General features: G+C 42.1%; 1 protein-coding gene across 1 annotated transcript in view; it reads left to right on the forward strand.

Annotated features, from left to right (window-relative positions):
* Positions 1–22128, forward strand: part of PIK3AP1 (phosphoinositide-3-kinase adaptor protein 1) — a 262196-nt gene that overhangs the window by 97532 nt on the left and 142536 nt on the right. The window contains exons 5-7 of the mRNA XM_077259069.1: positions 7497–7639; positions 9220–9352; positions 17229–17425. Of these exons, the coding sequence (XP_077115184.1) occupies positions 7497–7639; positions 9220–9352; positions 17229–17425 (473 nt within the window). The remainder of the gene's footprint in view (positions 1–7496; positions 7640–9219; positions 9353–17228; positions 17426–22128) is intronic.

The raw sequence follows: 22128 nt of genomic DNA on the forward strand, positions 1-22128 counted from the left end.
ACTAGAGAACTGGAAACAGGAAGAGATTAAACATGCTCATCGAGGGGTCAGAATTTCACGGAAAACTTACATACAGTTATTTCCAGTCTCCTACTGTTCAAAACTGAATGAATAGAGAGATAGAGAATCTAATAACAAAAACTACAATGTCTCTTCTCTCTGGGTATTAGGTCCCAATACATCACAATGAAAAAAGTGGAGGAACAAGTTAGCCATTGCTTTCATCTTTTTCTTGGAAATAAAAATGTGGTATAATTTGTAAGATGATCTCCACTTGGTTTCCAGTACTTGCTTCTTTGGGTAACATGTGGACATCTGCATACACACTTCTTAAAGCCTTAAAGGGGACCTCTCGCTAGGTCAAATGTGCTCCGCTTTTGCTCATATTTTAGTCCCGCTGCCCCACTTCTATTTCTTTACTTTCTAAATCTGCCAAATGGTTCGCTGGATACGGCCCTTTTTATTTAGTGTGCCCACTCTGCTAATCTTTACTAAGAGGGTGGTGCTCACAGGACTTTCTGGGGGGGTGACTTTAGTGTGTACCACATTATCACGCCCACTTGGTAAAAACCATAAAAATGATCATATTGGGTGCACTATATACAGTACAGACCAAAAGTTTGGACACACCTTCTCATTTAAAGATTTTTCTGTATTTTCAAGACTATGAAAATTGTACATTCACACTGAATGCATCAAAACTATGAATTAACACATGTGGAATTATATACTTAACAAAAAAGTGTGAAACTACTGAAATTATGTCTTATATTCTAGGTTCTTCAAAGTAGCAACCTGTAATAATTATAAGGGATAATTCAGGAGACTCTTTGCGTGGAACAAGACAACAGGACACAGTTTTATAAGTTTTAAAGTTTATATTATCACACGGTGATTCAAACAGGTGCAGAGAGAAACTCAAGTCCACAATACTTGGTGCAAATAATAAACGCAGTTTAGCAGTCATTAGGAAACTTCAGAGGTAGATGCAAACAAACAGAAAGTCTATGAAGCACAGTTATTCTTGAGGAAACTTGACACGAATAGATCCTTGACTTAGTCCAGACACAGATAGATATGCTATAAGGCAGTTCAAATCATATCTTAGCTCAAACAGGGAGGCCTGGTTAATAGTCTCAGGTTTTGCAGAGCAGCAAACAGCTTACATGTCCAGCAAATGCAGATGGAAGTAACACGAGCAGCAGATGAAGGAGGAATACAGAACACTGGTGTATGCAGCAGGAACTCAGAGCAGAGTGGCAGGATCTCCAACACAGGTTCACAGGAGCAGATGCAGGTGCAAGGCCAGGGAGTAATCAGGAGCTGGATGCAAAGCAGAATAATCTAGCACAGACTGAAGGCTGGGGTGGAGTTTTATAGCAGGAAGACAAGTGCACATGAGACCAAAGACGCCATGTTGGAAAAGGGCAGTAATGCACAAAAGGTAAAAAATGTTCAGAGTCCTGACATTACTCCCTCCTTAAAAGCGGCCTCAGGACGATCCTGGATCTGGTTTCTCAGGGAGTCTCTGATGAAAACGAGAAATCTTCTGTTGGGCATTGATGTTTTCCACAGGTTCCCAAGAGTCTTCCTCAGGGGGATATCCCTGCCATCTTATCAGATATTGGAGCCGATTCCTACGAATCCTGGAATCAATAATTTCCTCCACCACAAATTGTTCTTGCCCATCAATCAACACAGGCTGCGGAGGTGGCACAACACGTCCCTGGAAGGTATTAGGAGATACAGGCTTTGGTAAAGATACATGAAAAACTGGGTGTACCTTCATTGTCCTAGGTAGCTTCAGCCGGCAGGCCACAGAGCTCACAATACCGTTGATCTTGAAAGGGCCAATGAATTTCTGTCCAAGTTTTTGTGAAGGAACGTTTAACTTCAGATTCTTAGTTGCTAACCACACGGAATCTCCTACCTTGAACATGGGTGCAGGTTTGCGGAATCTATCAGCCGATCTCTTATAACGTTCTTGAGCCGTGGTCAGGGATTCCTTCAGAACCTCCAGATTTTGTCTCATCGCAGTCAGCCTTTCCTCCACTGCTGGAACCGGAGAATTAATTGGAGACTTAGGTAAAATACACGGATGATAACCCAGATTGGCAAAGAAAGGTGTAAATTTAGTGGAGGCGCTCTGAGAATTATTATATGAAAATTCGGCTAACGGCAACAACTCCAACCAATCATCCTGGAGATGGCTGACATAACATCTTAGATATTGTTCCAGCGTCTGGTTGGTACGCTCAGTCTGACCATTTGTCTGGGGATGGTAAGCAAAAGAGAGACAGACATTAATATTGAGTGCAGAGCAAAACCCCTTCCAGAATCTTGAAGTGAACTGTACTCCACGGTCAGAGATGATCTCATCCGGCACCCCATGCAACCGAAAGACATTCTGTATAACCAAGTTCACTGTATCTTTAGCTGAGGGGAGGCCGGTGCACAGAACAAAATGAGCAGCTTTAGTCAGGCGATCAACTACCACCATGATTGTATTCATGCCCCCCGATGTAGGCAGCTCCACAATAAAGTCCATTGATATAGACCCCCAAGGGCGGGATGGAACAGGTAATGGTTGTAGAAGACCCGTAGGTGCCACATGAGGAGTCTTGTAACGGGCACATACCTCGCAAGAGAGAACATAGTCCTTGGTATCCTTCAGGCAAGTTGGCCACCAGAAGAATCGGCTCAGGAACTCTTGTGTCTTCTGTACCCCCCTGTGACCAGCCAACTTGGAGTCATGTACCAACTTGAGGATCTGCAGACGGACGACCTCCGGGACGTAGATACGTTGATCTCTGAACCACATGCCACCCTTAAAGACAAGATTAATATCCACAGGTGGGTTGGCCAGAAATACATCACCTTCATAGGCCTCCCTGCACTCCTTCCACAAGTCCTGATCGTGGATAACTCCGATGAAATTGGCATCAGATAGAATGGTCTTGGACGGGGCGGGCTCCAGGTACAGAATCCGCAGCATGGATTCGGGATAAAGCATCAGCCTTCCCATTACGAGAACCTGGACGGTACGAGATAACAAAGTTAAATTGATTTAAGAATAAGTTCCAACGAGCCTGACGAGGAGAAAGACATCTAGCGGATCTAAGGAACTCTAGATTGCGATGGTCAGTTAGCACTATGATCTGTTGTGCAGCTCCTTGCAGATGATGCCTCCATTCTTTGAAAGCCGCAATGATAGCCAGCAATTCCTTGTCTCCCACATCGTAATTCTTCTCTGCTGAGGTTAGTCTACGGGAAAAGAAAGCACAAGGATGTAGCAGACCCTTCTCTCCAGTTCTTTGGGAGAGAATAGCCCCCAAAGCATTATCAGAAGCGTCCACCTCCACAATGAAAGGATGTGTTGGATCTGGGTGTATCAACAGCGGTGCTGATGTGAAACAGATCTTCAGCCGATCAAAAGCTTCTTGAGCCTGTGATGACCACTTAAAGGGCTTTTCCTTCTTTGTCAAGGAAGTAATGGGATGGACAATATCAGAAAAATTTCGTATGAAGCGTCTGTAGAAATTTGCAAAACCAATAAAATGTTGGACCTCCTTAACGTTCTTGGGTACCGGCCAGTCAAGGATAGCCTGAATCTTACCAGATTCCATGTTCAGCCCCTGGGGAGAGATGATATAACCTAAGAACTGTATCTCAGAACGATGGAACTCGCATTTCTCCGGCTTAATAGACAGATGGTTCTCTTTCAGACGTCTTAAAACAGTTTTGACATGTTCTTCATGTTCCTGTAGAGAGTCAGAAAAGATTAGTATATCGTCCAAATAGATCACCACAAACTGGTCCAACAAATCTCTGAAAATGTCAGTAGCAAGGTGTTGAAATGTTGCAGGGGCGTTACAAAGCCCGAAGGGCATCAAAAGAGATTTAAAGTGTCCATACCGGCATCTGAATGCTGTCTTCCACTCATCCCCTGGACGAATACGCACCAAATTATAAGCCCCACGAAGATCCAGTTTAGAGAACACCTTAGCATGGCGGACTCTTTCCAGTAATTCGGGAATCAGAGGCAAAGGGTAACGGTTTTGTACGGTTACCTTATTGAGTTCTCGATAGTCAACACAGGGTCTCAGGGTCCTATCCTTCTTCTTTAAAAAAAAGATAGGTGCCCCTGCTGGTGAGGAAGAAGGACGTATAAAGCCTTTGGCCAGATTTTCATCAATATACTCCTTTAAGGCTTAAAGCTCAGGTGCCGCCAAAGGGTATACGTGACCAAAAGGAATATCTGCCCCAGGAAGCAACTCAATGGAACAGTCATAATGCCTGTGTGGAGGAAGCTGATCTGCATTCTTCTTGTCACAGAGGTCAGAGAACTCTTTATATGCTGGAGGTAAAGAAAATACCTGTACGTGTGGTTCCGTAGCCGTGGACTCAGGGACAGCTTCTGTTAACGCTGAGTTGCTCCTTGTTGGAAAGATAATCTCCTTTGTCTCCCAGTTGATAATTGGGTTCTGAGAATGCAACCAAGGAATGCCTAAAATCACAGGAAAATGAGGAGAAGAAATTAGCAAGAAAGAAAGTTGCTCCTGATGATTAGGCTCCAACAAAATTTCAAGGGGTAATTCAGGAGACTCTTTGCGTGGAACAAGACAACAGGACACAGTTTTATAAGTGGTAAAGTTTATATTATCACACGGTGATTCAAACAGGTGCAGAGAGAAACTCAAGTCCACAACACTTGGTGCAAATAATAAACGCAGCTTAGCAGTCAATAGGAAACTTCAGAGGTAGATGCAAACAAACAGAAAGTCTATGAAGCACAGTTATTCTTGAGGAAACTTGACACGAATAGATCCTTGACTTAGTCCAGACAGAGATAGATATGCTATAAGGCAGTTCAAATCATATCTTAGCTCAAACAGGGAGGCCTGGTTAATAGTCTCAGGTTTTGCAGAGCAGCAAACAGCTTACATGTCCAGCAAATGCAGATGGAAGTAACACGAGCAGCAGATGAAGGAGGAATACAGAACACTGGTGTATGCAGCAGGAACTCAGAGCAGAGTGGCAGGATCTCCAACACAGGTTCACAGGAGCAGGTGCAAGGCCAGGGAGTAATCAGGAGCTGGATGCAAAGCAGAATAATCTAGCACAGACTGAAGGCTGGGGTGGAGTTTTATAGCAGGAAGACAAGTGCACATGAGACCAAAGACGCCATGTTGGAAAAGGGCAGTAATGCACAAAAGGTAAAAAATGTTCAGAGTCCTGACACCACCTTTCGCTTTGATGACTGCTTTGCACACTCTTGGCATTCTTTTGATGAGCTTCAAGAGGTAGTCATCGGGAATGGTCTTCCAACAGTCTTGAAGGAGTTCCCATGATGCTTAGCACTTGTTGGCCCTTTTGCCTTCACTCTGCGGTCCAGCTCACCCCAAACCATCTCGATTGGGTTCAGATCTGGTGACTGTGGAGGCCAGGTCATCTGGCGTAGCACCCCATCACTCTCCTTCTTGGTCAAATAGCCCTTACACAGCTTGGAGGTGTGTTTGGGGTCATTGTCCTTTTGAAAAATAAATGATGGTCCAACTAAATGCAAACCGGATGGAATAGCAGAAAAGCATGCCGCTGCAAGATGCTGTGGTAGCCATGCTGGTTCAGTATGCCGTCAAATTTGAATAAATTCCCAACAGTGTCACCAGCAAAGCACCCCCACACCTTCACACCTCCTCCTCCATGCTTCACGGTGGGAACCAGGCATGTAGAGTCCATCCATTCACCTTTTCTGCGTCGCACAAAGACACGGTGGTTGGAACCAAAGATCTCAAATTTGGACTCATCAGACCAAAGCACAGATTTCCACTGGTCTAATGTCCATTCCTTGTGTTCTTTAGCCCAAACAAGTTTCTTCTGCTTGTTGCTTGTCCTTAGCAGTGGTTTCCTAGCAGCTATTTTACCATGAAGGCCTGCTGCACAAAGTCTCCTCTTAACAGTTGTTGTAGAGATGTGTCTGCTGCTAGAACTCTGTGTGGCATTGACCTGGTCTCTAATCTGAGCTGCTGTTAACCTGCGATTTCTGAGGCTGGTGGCTCGGATAAACTTATCCTCAGAAGCAGAGGTGACTCTTGGTCTTCCTTTCCTGGGGCAGTCCTCATGTGAGCAAGTTTCTTTGTAGCGCTTGATGGTTTTTGCCACTGCACTTGGGGACACTTTCAAAGTTTTCCAAATTTTTCGGACTGACTGACCTTCATTTCTTAAAGTAATGATGGCCACTTGGTTTTCTTTACTTAGCTGCTTTTTTCTTGCCTTAATACAAATTCTAACAGTCTATTCAACAGGACTATCAGCTGTGTATCCACCAGACTTCTGCACAACACAACTGATGGTCCCAACACCATTTATAAGGCAAGAAATCCCACTTATTAAACCTGACAGGACACCTGTGAAGTGAAAACCATTCCTGGTGACTACCTCTTGAAGCTCATCAAGAGAATGCCATTTGTGTGCAAAGCAGTCATCAAAGCAAAAGGTGGCTACTTTGAAGAACCTAGAATATAAGACATAATTTCAGTTGTTTCACACTTTTTTGTTAAGTATATAATTCCACATGTGTTAATTCATAGTTTTGATGCCTTCAGTGTGAATGTACAATTTTCATAGTCATGAAAATACAGAAAATCTTTAAATGAGAAAGTGTGTCCAAACTTTTGGTCTGTACTGTAAATAGGCCCATATCTCTGGAATCTCAAATGGATTTAACAAAAAATGCAATACTGAGTGGAGCAGAGGGAATAAGATCAAAAATTGCCTAATTTTGACCTCTAGTTGATTCTTCAAACAATGTAACATGAAATAAACAGGTTTCATTTCATTTCCTGCCCCAAGATCTTAAAATATTCCCATAAGTATGTAAAACATGAGCGTAACTTAAAGCAGCGTCGTGCATATAGAAACCGCCCATTGAAGCATGTAGTATGCCTGTATTACATGAGTAGTTTAATTTCCTCCTGAAAAGAATGCCCGACATCATTATTGCTGATATACTACTATTGACATATATGTTTGTATTGCGATATTACTGACGGTTACCGATGAGCGTGTACGAAACCGCATCCTAGTAAAATTTCTAATCCATTGGTCCCCAATCTTTCGGCTCTGAGAGAGGCTCGCGGGCCACATTCAGCTCCCAAACCCCTCACAGTAGTGGCAACCAAAGCCCCCATTACATGTATAACGATAATGAAAGCTTTTCCATAGAAATCACCCCGAAGCAGTATACCAAGCTCCATGGGTTCCCACTATACCCCATCCAGAACTGCTCTTCTGTGCAGGGCTACTCACAAAATTCACCATTTTGAGATGTGCTCTTCATACCTATTTGTTAGACCTGGAGCTAATGCACCAAGCTGGCAGACAGCCGTGCGCCACATATCATGGGTCCACAAGCCATATGTGGCTTCGAAAGCTACAGGTTGGAGACCCCTGTTCTAATGCATCCTTGATCCTTAATGTACTATTGTTCTTCATAGATCTGCCATCTGGATTGGTATTTTTGAAAGTCTATTCTGGAACTCTGGTTATGTGTGAAGCCAAAATCTCCTACTTCACTGACATGGAAGAAATTAGTAATTTACTCGACAACGCATCTAATCCCGTTGAATTTATGTGTCAGGTGAGAAAATAATTCAGAAAATGCATATTCATATCAAATGTATCTGGCTAAATCTGCTTTCACACTACTGAAAGGGTGTACACACTTAAGCTTTTTTTTGTGTCTTTGTAATTTAGCTTTTTTTATATTATTTTGGAATCGAGGCAAAACTGCAACTTTTTTTAATGTTGCAGTGTATCCACCATTATGGAAGTATTACTGAGAATGCATGTCCTGTACGTATCTCAGAGGAACAATGGAAAAGTCATCTGTGAGAAGCAGAACATTTTCTATCCAAATAAATCCTTTTTTGTTACCGCTTGAAGTCCCTTATTCACAAACCTATTGCATTTAATGGGAGAGGCTGGTTTGAAAATGGTACCAAAGTACCAAGGTAGTGCACTTTGCAATTTTGTGTTTAGTAACAGATGGCAAATTTGCATTTGGCTATTGTGTTTAGTCTGAGTTCTGTCTTATCTACACTCGGTTAGCACTTGTATGGGAAAGTTTTCCATTGGAATATGTTCTTAAAGCTAGGATGAAATGAAAATGGTTGTCCCCTGTTCTGTCTTCAGGAGCGCACTGCTCCCTGCCTCCTGGCGTGCTACTTCCTAGTGACAGTGCACTCCTGATGATTGCTCATTCGGGCCTTTAGCATCGTTGGACGGCTGGTCTGAACTGTGCACTCCCAGATTCTGCAGGTAGAGGCAGCTTTGTCTCTGCAATATCAGAAGAGCACAGGGACACTGATGCTGGCCGAATTCAGAGAAGTGCTTGCTAGTAGAGATGAGAGAACCAGAACTTAAAAGTTTGTTGCGTTCGTACTGGAAGGTTAGTGTCTGGTGCTAAACGCCGAACATTGACTTCTCCCCGAAGTCCGTGTGCAATATTTGGAGTTCCGGGGCAGGTCTATTGCAGAGCGAGAGACAAAAATATGGGTCCCCATTGTTTTCAATGGGGCTCGGGTTTTGGTTCAAGTTTGTGTACAGTTCTGGTAGAAGAACCAGAAGTTACACTAGTCGCTTATCCCTACTTTCTAGCTGTATAGCAAAGAGCTTGAAAGCCCTGAACTCCCTGCTGAGAAGATCAGCCACCATTTACAGACTGCAGTAGTGGCAAAGAGCCGTAAACCAGAGAATTATAAATCTCTCTCTTCTGGAAACAGAGAGGATTTTTAAAAGCGTTTTCTGGGACTTTACCATTGATGGCCTATCCTTAGTATAGGTCATCAGTGTCTGATCGGCGGCGGTGCAACACCAGCCCTGCAAAGCAACAGTGCTAACCATTGAGTCACCGTTTTTTCCATTTAAGAATGTGAGACAACACCTTTAAGGTCATGAAAAGTCTTTTTTACAGACTTGCAGTCAGATACATTACAATAAATGTATGTTATTATTATCACGTTTTTATAATTTTATGAGTGGGCATGAATCAGGTAATGGAAAGGAGAAGTTATTGAGAACTCAGATTCTTTGTGGCTCCTCTCCTTGTGCCATTGGAAAATTACACTTTTTTGTTTAGTTAAGCAGATGCTTTCCATTATCTTTTTATCCAGATTGGGTCTTTTTCTTGAATACTATATACAGCATATGTTTTTACAGGCATTTAAAATTATGCCACATGACAGAGATTTACTTGACAAAACATTGACAGAATCACTAAAGAACAACATTCCTGCCAGTGGGCTACACCTCTTTGGAATTAACCAGATAGAAGAAGAGAACGTGGATGCAAGTGAGTAAACACTTAGCGTATTAAGTCTCTAAAGTCATGTAAGGCGTCCCTAAATATTCTGCTACCACCGGGTAATAGGACCTATGTATGGACTTATTCAACTCATCTGGAGACAAGATTGAGCTCTTCTTATTTTTACTCCATCCACCTTTTTGATTACTAAAAACACAAAGCTAAAGTACTGGCATACATATATACACTCACCGGCCACTTTATTAGGTACACCATGCTAGTAACGGGTTGGACCCCCTTTTGCCTTCAGAACTGCCTCAATTCTTCGTGGCATAGATTCAACAAGGTGCTGGAAGCATTCCTCAGAGATTTTGGTCCATATTGACATGATGGCATCACACAGTTGCCGCAGATTTGTCGGCTGCACATCCCAAAGATGCTCCATACAAGGCAGGATGGATCCATGCTTTCATGTTGTTTACGCCAAATTCTGACCCTACCATCCGAATGTCGCAGCAGAAATCGAGACTCATCAGACCAAGCAACGTTTTTCCAATCTTCTACTGTCCAATTTCGATGAGCTTGTACAAATTGTAGCCTCAGTTTCCTGTTCTTAGCTGAAAGGAGTGGTACCCGGTGTGGTCTTCTGCTGCTGTAGCCCATCTGCCTCAAAGTTCGACGCACTGTGCGTTCAGAGATGCTCTTAGGCCTACCTTGGTTGTAACGGGTGGCGATTTGAGTCACTGTTGCCTTTCTATCAGCTCGAACCAGTCTGCCCATTCTCCTCTGACCTCTGGCATCAACAAGGCATTTCCGCCCACAGAACTGCCGCTCACTGGATTTTTTTTCTTTTTCGGACCATTCTCTGTAAACCCTAGAGATGGTTGTGCGTGAAAATCCCAGTAGATCAGCAGTTTCTGAAATACTCAGACCAGCCCTTCTGGCACCAACAACCATGCCACGTTCAAAGGCACTCAAATCACCTTTCTTCCCCATACTGATGCTCGGTTTGAACTGCAGGAGATTGTCTTGACCATGTCTACATGCCTAAATGCACTGAGTTGCCGCCATGTGATTGGCTGATTAGAAATTAAGTGTTAACAAGAAGTTGGACAGGTGTACCTAATAAAGTGGCCAGTGAGTGTATATGCAAAGTCTAGTGTCCTGTATTATTTCCATTATTTGCAGTTTATTATGTTGTCTTTTATATCTATATATACACTCACCGGCCACTTTATTAGGTACACCTGTCCAACTTCTTGTTAACACTTAATTTCTAATCAGCCAATCCCATGGCGGCAACTCAGTGCATTTAGGCATGTAGACATGGTCAAGACAATCTCCTGCAGTTCAAACCGAGCATCAGTATGGGGAAGAAAGGTGATTTGAGTGCCTTTGAACGTGGCATGGTTGTTGGTGCCAGAAGGGCTGGTCTGAGTATTTCAGAAACTGCTGATCTACTGGGATTTTCACGCACAACCATCTCTAGGGTTTACAGAGAATGGTCCGAAAAAGAAAAAAAATCCAGTGAGCGGCAGTTCTGTGGGCGGAAATGCCTTGTTGATGCCAGAGGTCAGAGGAGAATGGGCAGACTGGTTCGAGCTGATAGAAAGGCAACAGTGACTCAAATCGCCACCCGTTACAACCAAGGTAGGCCTAAGAGCATCTCTGAACGCACAGTGCGTCGAACTTTGAGGCAGATGGGCTACAGCAGCAGAAGACCACACCGGGTACCACTCCTTTCAGCTAAGAACAGGAAACTGAGGCTACAATTTGTACAAGCTCATCGAAATTGGACAGTAGAAGATTGGAAAAACGTTGCTTGGTCTGATGAGTCTCGATTTCTGCTGCGACATTCGGATGGTAGGGTCAGAATTTGGCGTAAACAACATGAAAGCATGGATCCATCCTGCCTTGTATGGAGCATCTTTGGGATGTGCAGCCGACAAATCTGCGGCAACTGTGTGATGCCATCATGTCAATATGGACCAAAATCTCTGAGGAATGCTTCCAGCACCTTGTTGAATCTATGCCACGAAGAATTGAGGCAGTTCTGAAGGCAAAAGGGGGTCCAACCCGTTACTAGCATGGTGTACCTAATAAAGTGGCCGGTGAGTGTATATATATATATATATGTAAATATATATTGCCTTGAAAAAGTGTTCATAATTTTCCATGTTACACCCATAAGCTTGAATGTATTTTATTGGGATTTTAGGTGATATATCAAAACAAAATAGCAAGTATTTGCGAAGGGTAAAGGAAATGATACACAATTTTCGAATTATTTTAAAAATATACAACAGAAAATTGTGACGTGCATTTATATTCAGCCCCTTGTAGTCTGATACCCCTAAATCAAATTTTTATCAATTGCCTCCAGAAGTTACGTAATTATGATTAGTAAATTGAGTTTACCTGGGTGTAATTTATTCTCATTATTACAGCTGTTCTGTGAAGGCCTCAGAAGTTTGCTTGAGAACATTAGGGACACCATCATGAAAACCAAGGAACACACCAGACAGGTCAGGGATAAATATGTGAGTAACAGAAGGACGTGTGCACAACAACAGAAAGGTGCTCGGGTAGGTTCCCAAACCGTAATCAAACAAAACAGAACCCAGCACTCAACTTTGCGGTGAGGTTAAAGGTGGATTTATTCAATCCCAGTATGTGACAAGACGTTTCGGTCGCAACCAGAGACCTTCATCAATTACATACAAAGGGATGAGTTATATTGAATAAGAAATGGCTGTGGAGGCCTGCAGAGGAAAGGATGTATCGGAGATACAATAAAGTGGATAGTAGATATATAGAAGTCATCTGATTGAGGCGGATGCGGCTGTGGACTCCGCGGTAGCAGCCACGATACAGGCTGCATCCACCTCATTCAGATGACTTCTTTATACAGTATCTACTATCCACTTTATTGTATCTCCGATACATCTTTTCCTCTGCAGGCCTCCACAGTCATTTCTTATTCAATATAACTCATCCCTTTGTATGTAAGTCTACGTTCACATTTGCGGTCTGCGCCACAGCGTCGGGCGCCGCAGCGTCGCCGCATGCGTCATGCGCCCCTATATTTAACATGGGGGCGCATGGACATGCGTCGCACTTGCGTTTTGCGCCGCATGCGTCACTGCGGCGCACGCGTCCGGGCGCAGAGGACGCAGCAAGTTGCATTTTTGCTGCGTCCAAAATCAATCAAAAAAAGGACGCATGCGGCGCAAAACGCAGCGTTGTGCATGCGTTTTGCTGCGTTTTTGTTTGCGTTGTGCGTTGCGTCGCCGACGCTGCGGCGCACAACGCAAATGTGAACGTATCCTAATTGATGAAGGTCTCTGGTTGCGACTGAAACGTATTGTTACATACTGGGATTGAATAAATCCACCTTTAACCTCACCTCTTTTACACTTCACAAATACTTGCTAATATGTGTTGGTATATAACATAAAATCCCAACAAAATATATTTAAGTTTGTGGGTGTAACATAAAAAAATGTGGAAAAGCTCAGGAGGTATGAATACTTTTCCAAGACACTGTATTTACAAGACAATAACAAAAACTAAAATAATCACAACATTATTTTGGTACCGTATTTTCAATTTCACAGGGTTGCTTTTAAAGGGTTTGCCCACTGATGGACAACCTCTTCTTAAATGCTAAAGTAGTCCAGATAAAATAAAAAGAAAAAAAATACTTTCGTCCCGTTCCAGCGATGTGAATGTGTTCTTTTTTTTGTTTTGTTTGTTTTTTTTATATCTAGGGAATGTTAGCATGTAATAAGGGGCTGTCCAGTAGTGGATCTCCCTGTTACAGTCAGTTTATGGTAGTTTTGCATGATTAAATAATAAATTACAACCTAAATACCCTAAAACCCATATAGAATAAAATGTACAGTATATCTATAACTTACATTAAAATAATAAGGAACTTACATGCATCATACGAGCTAATTTAAGTTTGGACACTATTTACCAGTTGCCATAACATGTGCTGGCTGTATAGTATATTCATTTATTTACAAATGTGACATTCTAATAAAAGTAAAAGTATGGTATCATGTGAAAACATTCTAATGCCTAAACATCAGACGTATCCATCAGGTTTCCGTCTATTCTGGGTGCTATAGCAGGAGTGATTCCTTTTGACTTTGTGCATTTCATAAGAAAGTATTTTTCTTTTTTTCCCCTCTGGCACATTAATTTATATTGCTTTTCAGAGCAATAAGACATTTCATAATGTTTTTGTCTGCATGGATTATATGACAGATGGAGGTGTTCAATATGCTTGATGCTGTTATGCACTATTTTGAAGAAAAAAAAAAATATATATATATATATATACACTCACTGGCCACTTTATTAGGTACACCTGTCCAACTTCTTGTTAACACTTAATTTCTAATCAGCCAATCACATGGCGGCAACTCAGTGCATTTAGGCATGTAGACATGGTCAAGACAATCTCCTGCAGTTCAAACCGAGCATCAGTATGGGGAAGAAAGGTGATTTGAGTGCCTTTGAACGTGGCATGGTTGTTGGTGCCAGAAGGGCTGGTCTGAGTATTTCAGAAACTGCTGATCTACTGGGATTTTCACGCACAACCATCTCTAGGGTTTACAGAGAATGGTCCGAAAAAGAAAAAAAATCCAGTGAGCGGCAGTTCTGTGGGCGGAAATGCCTTGTTGATGCCAGAGGTCAGAGGAGAATGGGCAGACTGGTTCGAGCTGATAGAAAGGCAACAGTGACTCAAATCGCCACCCGTTACAACCAAGGTAGGCCTAAGAGCATCTCTGAACGCACAGTGCGTCGAACTTTGAGGCAGATGGGCTACAGCAGCAGAAGACCACACCGGGTACCACTCCTTTCAGCTAAGAACAGGAAACTGAGGCTACAATTTGTACAAGCTCATCGAAATTGGACAGTAGAAGATTGGAAAAACGTTGCTTGGTCTGATGAGTCTCGATTTCTGCTGCAACATTCGGATGGTAGGGTCAGAATTTGGCGTAAACAACATGAAAGCATGGATCCATCCTGCCTTGTATGGAGCATCTTTGGGATGTGCAGCCGACAAATCTGCGGCAACTGTGTGATGCCATCATGTCAATATGGACCAAAATCTCTGAGGAATGCTTCCAGCACCTTGTTGAATCTATGCCACGAAGAATTGAGGCAGTTCTGAAGGCAAAAGGGGGTCCAACCCGTTACTAGCATGGTGTACCTAATAAAGTGGCCGGTGAGTGTATATATATATTATTCAAAATTTTGAGATCTGCAAATTAATTTCAAGAGTCAATTATTAATTAACTTTAACTACACATTTACTTGTGAAAATGTTTATCATATCTTAAAGCTAGTTTTTACTTTCAATATTTCACAGATTAACACCACACCGCACAGTAGTTTTTCTAACATGCTTTGCATTTCATAGCTATATGATACATAGCTTTCTGATGATTGACATACTTGAGACCAGTAGAGTGTGTATATACAGCTCTGGCAAAAATTAAGAGACCACTGCAAAATGTTCAGTTTGTCTGATATTTCTCTTTATAGGTATATTTTTGAGTAAAATGCAAATTGTTCTTTTATTCTATAAACCACTGACAACATGTCTCTGAAGTTCCAAGCAATACATTTTGTATTTATTTTCTGAAAATGAGAAATGGTCAAAATAACAAAAAATGCATCGCTTGCAGACCTCAAATAATGCAAAAAAAAAAAACAAGTTCATAATCATTTAGAAACAACAATACTAATGTTTTAACTCATGAAGAGTTCAGAAGTCAATATTTTGTGGAATAACCATGATTTTTAATCACAGCTGTCATGCCACTCCTGGTACAAACATGTAAGCAGTTCTTCTTTGTTTGATCACTTGTGACTATCCATCTTCCTCTTGATTACATTCCAGAGGTTTTCAATGATGTTCAGGTCTGGAGATTGGGCTGGCCATGACAGGGATTTGATTTTGTGGTCCTTCATCCACACCTTTATTGACCTAGCTGTGTGGCATGGCGCATTGTCCTGCTGGAAAAAACAGTCCTCAGAGTTGGGGAACATTGCCTGAGCAGAAGGAATCAACTGTTTTTACAGGATAACCTTGTATGTGGCTTGATTGATACGTCCTTCACAAAGATTAACCTGCTCAATTCCAGCCTTGCTGAGGCATCCCCAGATCATCACTGATCCTCCACCAAATTTCCCAGTGGGTGCAAGACACTGTGGCTTGTATGCCTCTCCAGGTCTCCATCTAACCATTAGACGACCATGTGTTGATCTGGGGATGCATCAGCAAGGATGGAATTGGGCAGGTTAATCTTTGCGAAGGACGTATCAATCAAGCCACATACAAGATTATCCTGGAAAAACAGTTGATTCCTTCTGCTCAGGCAATGTTCCCCAACTCTGAGGACTGTTTTTTTCCAGCAAGACAATGCCCCATGCCACACAGCTAGGTCAATAAAGGTGTGTATGAAGGACCACCACATCAAATCCCTGTCATGGGCAGCCCAATCTCCAGATCTGAAGCCCATTGAAAACCTCTGGAGCATAATCAAGAGGAAGATGGATAGTCACAAGCCATCAAACAAAGAAGAACTGCTTACATTTTTGTACCAGGCGTGGCATAAGGTCACCCAAAAGTAGTGTGAAAGACAGATGGAAAGCATGCCAAGACACATGAAAGCTGTGATTAAAAATCATGGTTACTCCACAAAATATTGATTTCTGAACCCTTCCTGGGTTACAACATTAGTGTTGTTGCTTCTAAATGATTATGAACTAGTTTTTTGGGGGGTTTTGCATTATTTGAGGTCTGCAAGCAATGAATTTTTTTATTTTGACCATTTCTCATTTTCAGAAAATAAATACAAAATGTATAGCTTGGAGATTTGGATACATGTTCTCAGTAGTTTATAGACTAAAAGAACAATTTACATTTTACTCAAAAATATACCTATAAGAGAAAAATCAGACAAACTGAACATTTTGCAGTTGTCTCTTAATTTTTGCCAGAGCTGTATATATATCTTAACAGGAAGTGTTGCTTTAATGTGGCCAAATACACTACATTGGGATACAAGCTGCTTTGTAGCACTATAGGCTGTTTCCTTTTTCTCATTGTCCACATAACAGAAACGTTAATCTGTGACATTGTTCAAAAAATTGTCACCATTTACATCAGTCCTTGTCCTCAATTAGACTTACAATTCAATTTCCCGATCTCAGATACACATACTATGGCCATTTTTAGGAAACCAATGTTTTTCTTGATCCATGCAAGCATGGAGAGAACATAGAAGCTACATGTAGATGTTGTCCTTAGTTGGATGTGAACCTAAAGATCCCATACATATTAGGGTACAGTTGCTGATCTAATGCCGATAGATGGTTTTGCGCATATTGAATTGCAACACCAAAACCATTTGTTCTCCTAGTAGGTAAGCCACAGTGACTCAAGGCACAGTTATTCAAGCTGAGAATTAGCGAAGAAGAAATCACTCTCGTTCCTATCGGTGAATGAAAACATGCCACCCCTCAAAAGAGCAAATCTCAATGGTGCCAAAAATGATTATTGTCGGCAGCACATCACACTATGTAAAAAAGGGAATGTGCTGCCGAGAACATGATACTGTATGATGAAGGGTTGTGGTAACATTCATTCTTTTTATTGCTAGTTTTCATAGTCCTGGGCTAATCGATATTATATCTATTGATCTTTGCTGTTAGTTGGCTGTGATCGGCCCCTCTAAGTGAACCATTATATTGCACGCTTCTATATGTATCAAGGATTCTAGAGAGAAAGCTTTTGGCCAAAATAGCATACAGCAAAACGAGTACCACAAAGCAAACTGCTGAGCCACTATGCTATTTGTAAACTGCTATGGATAAAAAAAAATATGTATTTTTTTTTCAGACCATCGAGATGAAGAATTGCCAACACTTTTGCACTTCTCTGCAAAATATGGTTTAAAAAATTTGACAGCTCTCCTCCTCACTTGCCCTGGCTCTTTACAAGCTTACAGCGTAGCTAACAAAAATGGGGACTTTCCAAACAACATTGCAGAAAAATATGGCTACATGGACTTACGGCAATTCATAGATGAATATGTGGTGAGCAATGAGCATCTTTTACTTCTTTCTGAGCATAAGGTTTTTTTTAAATTATTAATTATATTAAGAGTGTCAAGTCGCAAATATAGTTATCGCGCTAAATCAGATGGCGGATGCCGCATGACTTTAACAACTTGGCATTGATGAGACAATATTATGCAGGAGTCAGATGAATGTAGTTTATTCTTGCCTTACATGTAGACACTGATTTATTATTTAATATAGCAAATAATAATTCTACAATCTGTGCACAATGTGGGACCTCCCGATGCTGCCAGGGCAGTAACCCTGTAATAATCTGAAGCATTATATGCTGTGGGAAAAGTTATGTATCAAACCCATAACTATTACCATAGATTCTGTTAATAATTGCGTTATTCACAACTTTCTGTTTTTTTGGGGGGAATCAGACACTGATCCTGGGGACATATACACAACATCACTTCATTTATTTTTAATAGAACTATTGGTTATAGCCAAGTACAGCGCTTGGATATCTCCAGCAGTCCCATAGACTATAAATGGGGCAGACACAGCCAGTGCTCCATTCTAGTAAATCATTTCAGAGCCAGATTTTCAAGATACTCGAAGGTCCCAGCGGTCAGGTAGGTGATAGCTTGCCCAATTGGCAATAATCTGTTAAAATGAAGGTTTTTGATAAGTAGTCTGAAGACTGCATGATATAGAGTCTGAGACATATTTCAGTGATGTGTCACTTATTAGGCTGTGTGCTGTTTCTGCACAATAAAGGTTTTATCACTAGGAGATAATTACTGCCAAGACCACAGTGCACACAACCCCTGGTCCAACCACGCCCCCTCCTCTGATAAGCAGCTCACTGTCAATATACTGTGTACACAGATATCTGTGGTGTGGGCGGGATTAGCTTTCTGAGCTCTGCTACACCCAAGAACTCAAATTGTGTCACAGATGCTGCATCCAGTAAACTAAGTGATACATCGTTGGAATCAGCGTCTCTGCTTCTACATTATGCTGCTCTCAGATGAGGTAGCAAAATACTGCTGACAGGTTCCCTTTAAGTAAGATTCTAGCCATAAATTTCACTCATCTCTACATTTTTCTATTTTAACTTTACCGTCTTAGCGTTGGTAGTTAAAGCAATGTAGAACAGGTTCTATACCGTATAAAATAACATAAAAAAGTATAAAGTAACATATTATGAACAAGCTGTATGTTGTTTGACTGGTATCTCTGCTATCACAGCTCTTTATGCTGCAGGTGCTAAAAGGGAAAGGTTTCATTTAATCGCCTACTGAATCAACATATTCACATAGTAACCAACAAAAGAACTCACTACTCACTGTATTATGTGACGCATTGTACAGTCAGGCGAGAAGCAAGAGGCTCAGCACCTGGTCACAATGTATCACGAGGTGTCATGTAATAACGTGCACTGGATAATGAGTGATTATGTAGGTTGCTATATGAATGAGTGGAATGAGGATATATTGTCTATGTATGATGGTGATCTGTGACTATGATGGTGACTATTGATTGAGAGTTGTCCTATGCCAGCACTTAGCGCCCCGCTGCTTGGAGGAAATGAACTTTATTCTCCCCGGCAGTGTTTAGCGTTCGGTTATGGGGCAGCAGTGGCGCGGTTTCATTCACCACACTGTATATAGAGAACGGCGGCTGTAATCGCGCCCCCAGCACTGACCGACAGCAGGTTCTGCATTAGGGTCACACGCCCCATAAAGAAGCAGAACGAAACACTCTATGGGGCGCAAGGACAGTTGATCCAGACTGACCGTTTCCAGTATATTCCATTTCCTGGGCACTATGACACACTGATCTTTGTCACTATGCTCATTGTTAGCACTAGTAGATATGATCCACACTTTGTGTATATGGTTTACTGATATCTATTATTCTGTTTCCGGCTTTCTTCTCCCTGGCTACATACTGTACTTTACTTCTACGGGCTCTCTACCTTGATAAACTATGTCTCATGTTCTCTGATGCAGGCAGCTCTGTACACACAATGGTAGCATTCAATTATAATATGATTTTCATATTTTAAATTGCCATCATCTTTTTAGCAAAATTGTAAATTGTTTATTGCATTTTTTACTGATCAATTCATGTCCGCCTATTCTGAGTAAAACTTTGCTTTTTAACATGTTTGTACTTTTTATGTACTTAAATAAAATTTGTTTTAATTACCGTATTATATTGGGATTTTTTGTATCACCTTTTTCTTCCTGGGTTTCATCATCTGGGATATTAGCTTATTATATTTATTTTTGGGTGTTAGCCCCGTTACTGTCAGTGGGTCAGCACTAAGGATTTTGTTTGTACCTGTACTCATCTGAGTCAGAGTCCCTGATTCCAGCGATATATAAATTATTTAACTGGGTGCAGTAGTTGTGACACAATCAGAGTTCTTAGATGTAGCAGAAGTGGCTGCCCCCACACCACAGCTTTCTGTGTACATGGTCCATTGACAGTGAGCTGCTTATCAGAGGAGAGGGTGTGGTCAGACCACTTGGCATGAGGAAGCTAGTCTGGCAGTGATTATATCCTGGTGATAAAACACTCATTGCATGGAAACAATAGCACACAGCCTAATAAGTGACACATCCCTGAAATCCATGTCTCAGCTGCTACATTATGCTCAGATTACATAGTAAAACCCGCTGACAGATTCTTTTTAACTGGGGAAAAGGATTGTGATTCAACTTTTTATATTTATTTGTTAGTGCCCTTTGGGGACTTGAATCTGCGATCAGCTTATAATTTCTACTATATACAACAATACGGGAGGCGCTCAGCCGACCTCCTGCTGTCATAGCAACCCATCTGTTTCTTGGGTTAAGGCCCCGTCACACACAGCGACGCTGCAGCGATACAGACAACGATGCTGATCGCTGTAGCGTCGCTGTTTTGTCGCTATGTGGTCGCTGGGGAGCTGTCACACAGACAGCTCTCTCCAGCGACCAACGATCAGGGGAACGACTTCGGCATCGTTGAAACTGTCTTCAACGATGCTGAAGTCCCCCTGCAGCACCCGGGTAACCAGGGTAAACATCGGGTTACTAAGCGCAGGGCCGCGCTTAGTAACCCGATGTTTACCCTGGTTACCAGCGTAAATGTAAAAAAACCAAACACTACATACTCACCATCTGTTGCCCGTCAGGTCCCTTGCCGTCTGCTTCCTGCTCTGAGTGCCGCCGTACAGTGAGAGCAGAGCGCAGCGGTGACGTCACTGCTGCGCTCTGCTCTCACTGTACGGCGGATCTCAGTCAGAGCAGGAAGCAGACGGCCAGGGACCTGACGGACATCAGATGGTGAGTATGTAGTGTTTGGTTTTTTTACATTTACGCTGGTAACCAGGGTAAACATCGGGTTACTAAGCGCGGCCCTGCGCTTAGTAACCCGATGTTTACCCTGGTTACCAGTGAAGACATCGCTGAATCCGTGTCACACACACCGATTCAGCGATGTCAGCGGGACCTCAACGATCAAAAAACGGCCCAGGCCATTCCGACACGACCAGCGATCTCGCAGCAGGGGCCTGATCGCTGGTACGTGTCACACATAGCGAGATCGCTACTGAGGTCGCTGTTGCGTCACAAAACTTGTGACTCAGCAGCGATCTCGCTAGCGATCTCGCTATGTGAGACGGGGCCTTTAGTGTCGGGCGGAGGAGTGGGATGATGGATGCCTGAATTAACCTACGGGCTGCATTGCAGCACTTACCGGTAATTCTTCAGTGGTTGACAGAGGCATCTAAAGGGTTAAGAGTAGAGGCAGATGTCCGCTATATAACATAGCCGGCATCTGCCCCTTGTTGTTCAAAATGTTTTTATTGAGATTTTTCAAATATTATGGGGAGAACTATATGAGGGGGAGAAGGACGCATTGTAAAACCTACGGTATAAGGATCACGTGCATCAGCTCCTGATCCCGCTCCAAAGTCCCTGACACCTCTCCGTGACTTATTGGCACATCATAGGGGGTTAAGGTGCTAATCTACTGGCTCAAAAAAAACTGCAACAAACGTTGTCATTAATATTTCACGTGATTCCCGTTTAAAGGATTTTAGCCTAAAATACAGATTCGATCCTTAGAGAAAAAACAAAAATCAAAATGAGCATAGACTCTACAACAAGTAAATACATGTAAATAACATGGAGTACTTAGTTAATGCTATTCTGATCAAAAAAGCATAAAAGCTATCCCACCATGACAAGGTGTGCCCAACCGGACGGTCCGAACCTGTCTAGTATTAAAACCTTACCATGTGTCATACGACGTCAATATGAATAAGGGTAGACCAGGATGGACTTGAAAAAGACTCTATAAGGTACTTAACGTTCGTATTCTGATGTACAACTCAATGCGTTTCCCTCCTCTTGTATCGGGGGGTTCATCAAGGAATCGGTGTAAGAGGAAACAATTGCTATGAATGCTATCACTTCCTTCTGAGGGGAGAATGCCTTCATAGCAATTGTTTCTTCTTACACCGATCCCCTGATGAACCGCTGATACTAGAGGGGGGAAACATCAGAATACGAACGATAAGTACCTTATAGACATCATTCATACGTCCTTCATGGACTATCAACTATGAGATTTGATTGTGTTCCTGTGTTTAATATGCATGTCTTGGCACATATCTATATTGTTGAATTGTTTTAGGCCATTGGGCAAGTGCAATATACCTTTATATGTTCCCT

Source organism: Ranitomeya variabilis, chromosome 4 (assembly GCF_051348905.1).
Source record: "Ranitomeya variabilis isolate aRanVar5 chromosome 4, aRanVar5.hap1, whole genome shotgun sequence".
Lineage (NCBI taxonomy): Eukaryota > Metazoa > Chordata > Amphibia > Anura > Dendrobatidae > Ranitomeya > Ranitomeya variabilis.